A 9528-nucleotide genomic window follows, 5' to 3' on the forward strand; every position below is an offset into this window, starting at 1 on the left:
AGTGATGAGGTGATGTCTTTGTCTAGATTCAGTGATGAGGTGATGTCTTTGTCTAGATTCAGTGATGAGGTGATGTCTTTGTCTGGATTCAGTGATGAGGTGATGTCTCTGTCTGGATTCAGTGATGAGGTGATGTCTTTGTCTAGATTCAGTGATGAGGTGATGTCTTTGTCTGGATTCAGTGATGAGGTGATGTCTTTGTCTAGAGTCAGTGACGAGGTGATGTCTTTGTCTAGATTCAGTGATGAGGTGATGTCTTTGTCTAGAGTCAGTGACGAGGTGATGTCTCTGTCTAGAGTCAGTGATGAGGTGATGTCTTTGTCTAGAGTCAGTGATGAGGTGATGTCTCTGTCTAGATTCAGTGATGAGGTGATGTCTCTGTCTAGAGTCAGTGATGAGGTGATGTCTTTGTCTGGATTCAGTGATGAGGTGATGTCTCTGTCTAGATTCAGTGATGAGGTGATGTCTTTGTCTGGATTCAGTGACGAGGTGATGTCTTTGTCTAGATTCAGTGATGAGGTGATGTCTTTGTCTAGATTCAGTGATGAGGTGATGTCTTTGTCTGGATTCAGTGACGAGGTGATGTCTTTGTCTAGATTCAGTGATGAGGTGATGTCTTTGTCTGGATTCAGTGATGAGGTGATGTCTCTGTCTAGATTCAGTGATGAGGTGATGTCTTTGTCTAGAGTCAGTGACGAGGTGATGTCTTTGTCTAGATTCAGTGATGAGGTGATGTCTTTGTCTAGATTCAGTGATGAGGTGATGTCTCTGTCTAGAGTCAGTGATGAGGTGATGTCTCTGTCTAGATTCAGTGATGAGGTGATGTCTCTGTCTAGATTCAGTGATGAGGTGATGTCTCTGTCTAGAGTCAGTGATGAGGTGATGTCTCTGTCTAGATTCAGTGACGAGGTGATGTCTCTGTCTGGATTCAGTGACGAGGTGATGTCTTTGTCTGGATTCAGTGACGAGGTGATGTCTTTGTCTGGATTCAGTGACGAGGTGATGTCTTTGTCTGGATTCAGTGATGAGGTGATGTCTTTGTCTAGATTCAGTGATGAGGTGATGTCTTTGTCTAGATTCAGTGATGAGGTGATGTCTCTGTCTAGAGTCAGTGATGAGGTGATGTCTTTGTCTAGATTCAGTGATGAGGTGATGTCTTTGTCTAGATTCAGTGACGAGGTGATGTCTTTGTCTGGATTCAGTGACGAGGTGATGTCTTTGTCTAGATTCAGTGATGAGGTGATGTCTTTGTCTAGATTCAGTGATGAGGTGATGTCTTTGTCTTGATTCAGTGATTAGGGTATAAAGGTACATTGATTGCTGATTTCTCACAAGAACATCGTTAGCAACAATTTGATAAAGTATTTATTGATGCACAGTTTCATACATCTTTATCTAGTGTGATAAAGGCATCCATGGACTAGATAAATTTTGATTTCAAATATATTTTTTACCTGAACTTGAAAATATCTTGCCTCTTTTGGGTTGCCAAATTCAGCTGTCTTTTTTAGCAATTGCTTAGGATGGGATTATCTAAATCTTCTAAATAAATTATATAATTCCACAGATGGAACTCTCCAACCTATCTTTTATGCAAGAAAAGTCTCTGCTCCCTCCCCTCCAAACCGCTCCATTACACCATGTCTTGTGTAATCTCATTGTCTCACTTAATCAGATCATGTATGTGTAGGTGTACAGACAACAAGAGTCAAACGAGAGTACTGATGTCCGAGTGATTTGGATTTAATATCTGTAAATCTAGAGGTGTTCTTATGCCAGTCATCTAGAATGATTAACACAGGTTATTTGATAATGCTATGGGTCACACAGGTAAGTCACTCAGGACAGTCTAAATATCTGGTTGACACAGGGAAATTAGGTTGCAAAAAGGATTCAATTGACTCCGATTTCAAAAATCGTCTGCTCATTAAAGACTCAGACATGTTAGGATCAAGTTCTCCTTGTGGATAAAAGGGTCTTTCAATGCTTGACCAGAATTGTGAATTTCATGACCCCAGGGTCTCACATTTCCTCATTTTACTATTTACATTTTACTAAAGTTGAACAAGATTATTTCTATAACATCTGTGACAACAACCAAAATGACAGCTATCACCAACTCAGATGATTGACTGTTGAGGCCCTTTGGTCTCTTATTCAGAAGGTCATTGTCACCTTGAATTGAAATAGGACATCAGGGTTTTTTTTCTTTATGATAGCAAAAAGACACATGTGCAGTTATTTCATGTTAGGTTGAAACTGGATCACTTCCATTCTTAAAAGCTTAAGGTCCTGGAATTGATCAGTTGTATCTTGATTTCAGCCACTAAAGCTATTTTGAATTCTTCCAATGAAGGGTATATGTATGGTATTATTCCTTTGATAAATAAAATCAGAATTAAGGGTATTGCCACAGTATTGACAATGAGTTGGTAATTTTCTATATATCTTTTTTGTGGGAAAAGCATGTGAATGTTAACATAAGGCATTGTCAATTTGTCTTCTGTGAATGTATTCATGAAGAATCCCAAGTGTGTTGGCAGCAAAACTGTGGTGTGGTTTCAGTATAGATGTGTCAACCATGCTGTTTGTGGAGTAAATTACGGCCGTAATTGGTCAGTCCAGAACTGCCAGTAACCAATTCAAGTGTCCATTTCTAAGTATGATATATAGATGTATGTCATGGTGGACTGGAAATTGACCACTCATGTCAAGAAGTAGGATCAACTTTGCACAGATGATGAAATGTAATTATTCTTTTACTAATTGAAGAACTAACTTATTTGAGCTTCAGCTGTTGGTAATTGAAGCATTACCATATATGGTGTTCTACTGATAGTAATTCAAGTGCTTGTTCAGGATGAATACTGATTTAGTAATTTTATACTGGTTCATTTTATGACTTGAAATGGAAGGAGGGAAAAGAAGGAAAAGAAAAAGGAGAATTAAAGGATGCTAGAAAAGAGAAAGGAAAGGTTAAACAAAAATGGAAAGAAAGAGTTATAAGCTGAAGAGAAAAAGAAGAGAAAGCTTAGTGGAAAGGATTGTTAAAGAGGAAATGGACAGGAAGAGATAGGAGGAAAAATAAGAGAGAAAGATGGGAAAAGAAGTAGTTACTGGAGGAGGAATAAAGGGAAGCAGGACAGAAATAATGTTGGAAGGAGGAAAAGGATAGATGACAGAAGAAGGGTTGAGAAAGAAGGGATAGAAAGAAGATGATAAGGGAAAGTTCATTTGTTTAAAGCAAAAGGAGGCAGAAAATAGAAGAGGGGCGAATGCAGAAAGAGGACAGCAAGAATATGGAAACTGGAGAGAGAGAGACAGAGACAGAAAGGAAAAAAGAAGATGATGCAAGGATATAAAAAAATTAACAGGGATCTAGAGATATATTGATAGAAAATTAACAGGGATCTAGAGATATATTGATAGAAAATTAACAGGGATCTAGAGATATATTGAAGGAAAATTAACAGGGATCTAGAGATATATTGATAGAAAATTAACAGGGATCTAGAGATATATTGATAGAAAATTAACAGGGATCTAGAGATATATTGATGGAAAATTAACAGGGATCTAGAGATATATTGATAGAAAATTAACAGGGATCTAGAGATATATTGATGGAAAATTAACAGGGATCTAGAGATATATTGATAGAAATGGAGAAGGATGGAAGAATTTAGGAAAAGGAGTTGGACCCTGATAGTGTTGTCAAATAAAGAAGAAGGAGCAAGAATATGTAAGTGGAAAAGGGATTGAGGAGTTTTGGGTTTTAACATGAAAGGAGTGCAGGGAAAAGGATTTTAATGTGAGAAAGGGAGGGAGGGAAGGGGACAAGTAAAAAAGAATGGAGATTAGGGAAAATAAGCCTGATTTAACAATATCAGACCACTTCAGACCATCAACCTGAAATGAGTGATGGTGTAAGAGAGATATATTAACTTCAGAAAACTGGTCTGTGGCCATCAGTCTTAAGAGAAATGAGAGAATGTACACGTGGATTCTGTAATGTTGCCACTTTAATGACGCAATTTTTCACCCAATTATGTTTGAGACAATCTCAGGCAAAAAGAGAGTCAGCTTCTTTTTTTTATTTTAAATGAAATTTTATTGGTAATTATTAAGAGTGTCTGATGAAATTTGATTTAAAGCTACACAATTATTTCTTTTTCTTCAGACATTTGATTCCTCAGATTCTTGGCTCTGAGGTTTCAGATTTCCATTCCTGGCATGTAGAAATAATGATGTAACAGTTGTCTGAACTGGTGGGGATAGGGAGAGATTTTTTCTCACTCACAAGACAAAATTGTTAAAAAATAAAACAGAATTGTGAATTATGCTGCTACATTTGGTTCAAAAATCATTAAGTTCCTTTATTGGTTTTGAATCTTCTTTATATTGTTCAGACTGGTTGATTTATATAGCGCATGATTGGCATTTTACAGGGCACACCGGAATTCTAGGGACCTGGTGGAGTGAAAGTGTTACGTGTTGATGTAAATGATGACCTTTCTTTGTGGAAAAAAACAAGAAATAATTTTTTTAAAGATTTTACAGTTGTGGTGGGACACTTTAGGGATGGGAATGTAACATAAAAGGGCAAATATGACATTCATTTAGATATTGTTAATTGCATAGCTCTTTGGTATTACCAAAAGCTCATGCAAAGCACTTTGATGGTGACATCATACAAAGCAAAATATATCCCTTGTGAAATTCTGACCATATTGTGAAGACAGATACTTTACTGAATAGGATATTGTACTAGGGAGTTAGTCGTGCTTGTTAAGTGTCATGATAATTTACATCATGTTTCAATTTTTAACTTCAGGAAATATATGTTGTAACTACTAAGGAGTAGTAGCATGGTGTTTGATCAGGCTTTCCTAATTTTATCTGCTTTATCCACCAATGGCATTTATCAGGCTTTCCTGATTTTTACCTGCTTTATCCACCAATGACATTTATCTGGCTTTCCTGATTTTATCTGCTTTATCCACCAATGACATTTATCAGGCTTTGCTGATTTTATCTGCTTTATCCACCAATGACATTTATCAGGCTTTCCTGATTTTATCTGCTTTATCCACCAATGGCATTTATCAGGCTTTCCTGATTTTATCTGCTTTATCCACCAATGACATTTATCTGGCTTTCCTGATTTTATCTGCTTTATCCACCAATGACATTTATCTCCCTTGTTTCATTTCAAGGTAATAAATACATATAAATTCTTGCTTTGAAATGCCACCGACTTTCTTTTCATGCTTTCTGTCATATTATTGATAGAAAATACAACATTTCTTGTTTATCTTTCATTAGATATTAATTTTTCCTCTCATTGGTCTAAATTTGCATATGTGATTGAAAGAGTCCATTTTGTGTCTGCAATTAATTATTTTGTGATACTGTAATTCATCTTTGTAAAATCATGCAGTTCTCCTGTTGATGATGTTAAATAAAATCAGAAATGTTAATTGTCTTTATTTTTTGTGTAAAATTTATGTGAAATTATTCAGTTCTGCTTCACATTGGTCATCTTATCGCAGTCTTCAGGTTGATAACTTCTATTCATCAGCCAAAGACGATAATGGTTTTGATATCTGTCACAAGGAGAAAGCTTGATCACAGATCCTAATTAAAGCCTGACGTGTCATTTCATTCTGTCTTGTCAAGTTTACAAGCTTTAATTTAGGTTGTCTTTTGATTGTGAATTTCAAATTTTTAGAAATTGTTAGAAAATATTTTTAATGTGCTCCATGCATTTTTTGTCCGGAATGGATCCCTGAAAATAGAAATGAAACTTAAGTCCATGCAGACAAATTCTTGTCAGGCATTATTTGATATTATTCAGGCAGTTTTAAAATCTTAATCCATTAATAAATATTTCCACGCTGGTGATATAATTCAAGAAAATTGATAGTTTAATCCCTGTACAAAACATTTTGTTGCGATCAAAATTAAAAGTTGGTTTAATTATCCATACAAAAATCAATATTATTTTTGGTTTATTGAATAAAGATCCATTATTTATTTGTTCGGGACTATTTCTTCGTGTTTAAAGACAGTTGAATGAGTAAAATTTAACAATGGCCATACATTGTAACATTTTATAAGTTCTTTGTTTTATTGTATTTGTTGTCTTTGTGATTCAGCATAAATGCAGGCTTCTACAGCATTCACTGAACTGAGAAATTTCAAAGAACAAATTTTAGAATAGTTTTAGCATTTATTAGAAAAAAGTTGTTCATTTTATTTTTTAAAGGGTTAAACTAGTTTTTGATTGTCATTGAATTTTCCAAAGAGTAATGGTTAATACAACAAGAAAAAATAAATTTAACCAAGGCATTGGTCTGAAAGGATTATCAAACATTGTTACCATGGAAATGTATTTATTTGATTGAAGCTATGTTTTTCGAGGATAAACTAAGAAGGTTATTTTGGAAATGTGTTTTGTAGAACAAATATTGTCTTCAAGAATGACATCACACAAAGTTCCCAAACAAAGAACTGCATTTTACTGAGTAAAATGCATTAATTAGTTCATTTATTAATAAGTAAATAAAAAGTTTGGTCAGAGTACATAAGCACACTTTACAAAAGAAATGCTATTTTTAGGTGTCAGTAAGTTTGGTTACTTTAGAAACACTAGTAGTCATTGGATGAATATGATTACCATGGAAACTGACTTTAATAAAGCAGAGTTATTTGGGTGTTCTTAAATTTGATTATACATGTGCATGGCAACATTTCAAAACATAGTAACCATGGAAACAAGTCTTACCGAGGCAACATTCTTTAAAATGTCATCAATGTATTTTTACTATAGGAACACATGTCACGAAGGCATAATGATAAAATTTGTTACCATGGACATTGAAATACTGAGGATAACAAAACATGATGACCTGGGAATCACTGAGGCATGAAGTTCTTGTAGGAACAAGGTAACCATAAAAACAAATGTACCAAGGCAGTGCTATGATAAATGGCAACAATCATATTGGACATATGAACTTGATTTGGATAAGGAAATTATCAGGAAATTAATTTTCTTTTGTATATATAGAGAGAAATAATTCCAAAAGTGTTGTCTAGGACTTCACCTCCTTTTCTGAATCTGTCTTTGTGTTGTTGAGGGGGATAACCTCTGGCTTTGAGTTGTTGAGTGGGACAACATCTGTCTTTGAGTTGTTGAGGGGGACAACCTCATTTACCTCCTCTTTATCCTTGTAACCATTATGGGACATCCGTGAACTTGATGTGATGTTACCATTTTTAGAATCCTCCTTTGACGTTTTGATGTGCAATGCCTGAAGACATTGTTGTCGTATTTGTTTATCCATTATTCCATACACTATGGGATTACTGCTGTTTGCAATGGCAAAGAACACTGTAATTGCCACATAAAAGTCTGCATGCCATTCTAAACGCTTATCCATAGCTCTCACGATACCATAAGGGAGATAACCAATCAGGATAAGTAGGAACACCATTCCAAACATTTTGGTGATTTTGATTTCCCGTTTGAGCCATTCACGTTGCCGTGACACTCTTGATGCTCTTGAAGACTGATGAACTTTGATGAAAATAGCAATATAACAAACGATAAGAATGACAGATGGGAGCATCATCAGAAACACACTAACCAGCAGTGTGAATGGTCCATAATTTTTCTTGACGATGCATCGGAGAAGTTTCGGCTCATAATAGGCCATGTTGCCTAGTGATGGTTGACAGAGAAACAGTAGCGGTACAACACGAGCAAACACCAGCACAAATATCGTATAGGCTTTTTTGGAAATGATTTTGTAAAAATTGTTGAACACCACTACAATGAGACGATGAATGGCAATGAGTCCAGTATGCCAAAGAGATGATCCCATTAGTAACACACTGAAATGGGTGGCTAGTTCACAACCCAGCATTCCTGTAGGAAACTTTCCTAAGAAGTAGGAAAGGAGAACCATGTTGTTGTTTAACCCGAGGTTGATGATGTCATTGATGCAAAGACTGATGATGAAAATGTTGATTATGTTGCTAAGATCTCGCTTGGTGAATATTATGATCATGACTAAAAAGTTCCCAAACAGTCCTGAGAGAAGAGCTAGGAGCATTATTATACCTCCAATGTGAAGAGCTGTCTGGGAGGGACCAACAGGCCCAACATCTGTCAGATTAGTTGTATTGGTATCTGCAAGGTTGTTCATTGTGGTTTTTGTGAAGTTGTATAATATAGGAACATCCATGGAATTGTCTTCACCAATGAGTCCAGACAAGGACTGATCACTTATTAAAGAAGCATGGATTTTCTGTAGATATAAACCCTTTACGTATCAACAGTCGAGGTGAAAAGTAACACTTTCAAGTGTTAGCCTTTGACTGTCCCCGATCAGGTGTGTTGACATTTGAATAAAAATTATTTGACTGGAAAAAATTGGTGTAGAAATCACAGAACAAAATCCATTTATTGATGGGCGGATGAATGTGGAATGACAATATGATACTGTCTGTATTGATATCTGTCAAATAGGTGGCCAAGTCACTGACAGCTTAATCCACAGGACATCACAAGGTTTTGGCATCAACTGCAAACCAGCTCTTCCAATTAATCTTCAGGAATTTTCTGGCTCAGAGACGGTGTGTTCATGGCTACCGAGGACAGAGCAAACCAGATTGGCAGATGACCGTCAGTTGTCTGTCTATATAGGTCTGTAACATACAAACAAACACTCTAAGCTTGATGTATCTACATTGTAACGTAATCTGCGAAAAAAAAAAATTAGTTGGACAAAATTCTGCAGATAAAAAATTTGTAAAGGGTTAAGACAGCAGCTGTTATGCAGATATAAATGACACACAAATCTGTGAAAGAAAATGTCTATAGTACATTACAATATGGCAATGTCGAAATCAATACCCCAATTATTGTGTGCTGTGTACTAAACAGATATAGGCCTATAGCTATCCGATTGATAGACACATGGGGAGGAGGGGGGAACAAGCTTGTTATTATGGCGGTATCTCGCCATCCCACCCCAGTAACTCAGTGTAGTGAAGTGGACATTTCTGTTGATTCAATAAAGGTTTCGAGGTAACAGTAATGTTGTCTTAAATATATATATATATATATATATATAAACACAGCTGTTTCTGTAATTTTAAGTTTATATCACTTTTGGTAATAAATTTGAAGAATAAAAATGAGCTGATTTGAAAATTTATCTCATAAAATTAAGTTTAAATCACTTTTGGTAATAATTTGGGGAAAAGAAGTCAGCTGATTTGAAAATTTATCTCATATAATGAAGTTTTAATCACTTTTGGGAATAATTTTGAAAAAAAAATCAGCTGATTTGAAAAGATGTTATGTATTGTAATATCAAATGTCATTGTGGGGTAGAAAATTGTTCAAAAGACACAAAAATTAGAAATTGATACAGTAGAGATCAAATAATGAATTAAATAGCATCATACCGCTAAACCTTTGATAATGTGTGCCTATATTGTTTTAGCTGTCTGGAC

At 35.4% G+C, this 9528-nt stretch overlaps 2 protein-coding genes across 2 annotated transcripts in view; one reads left to right on the top strand and one right to left on the bottom strand.

The window, feature by feature from the left end:
* LOC132563058 (uncharacterized) overlaps positions 1 to 1287 on the top strand; it is a 79131-nt gene extending 77844 nt beyond the window's left edge. Inside the window, exon 8 of the mRNA XM_060227818.1 lies at positions 867 to 1287. Coding sequence (XP_060083801.1) covers positions 867 to 1287 — 421 coding nt within the window. The remainder of the gene's footprint in view (positions 1 to 866) is intronic.
* Positions 1288 to 6498: 5211 nt separating this feature from the next.
* LOC132563063 (melatonin receptor type 1A-like) lies at positions 6499 to 8709 on the bottom strand. The gene has a single exon (XM_060227823.1). The coding sequence runs from the start codon at positions 8250 to 8252 to the stop codon at positions 7098 to 7100; it is 1155 nt and encodes a 384-aa protein (XP_060083806.1). The 5' UTR covers positions 8253 to 8709; the 3' UTR covers positions 6499 to 7097.
* Positions 8710 to 9528: the final 819 nt, after the last annotated feature.

Source organism: Ylistrum balloti, unplaced genomic scaffold, assembly GCF_031769215.1.
Source record: "Ylistrum balloti isolate Yb309-2 unplaced genomic scaffold, AGI_CSIRO_Ybal_v1 Utg371574, whole genome shotgun sequence".
NCBI classification, from domain to species: domain Eukaryota; kingdom Metazoa; phylum Mollusca; class Bivalvia; order Pectinida; family Pectinidae; genus Ylistrum; species Ylistrum balloti.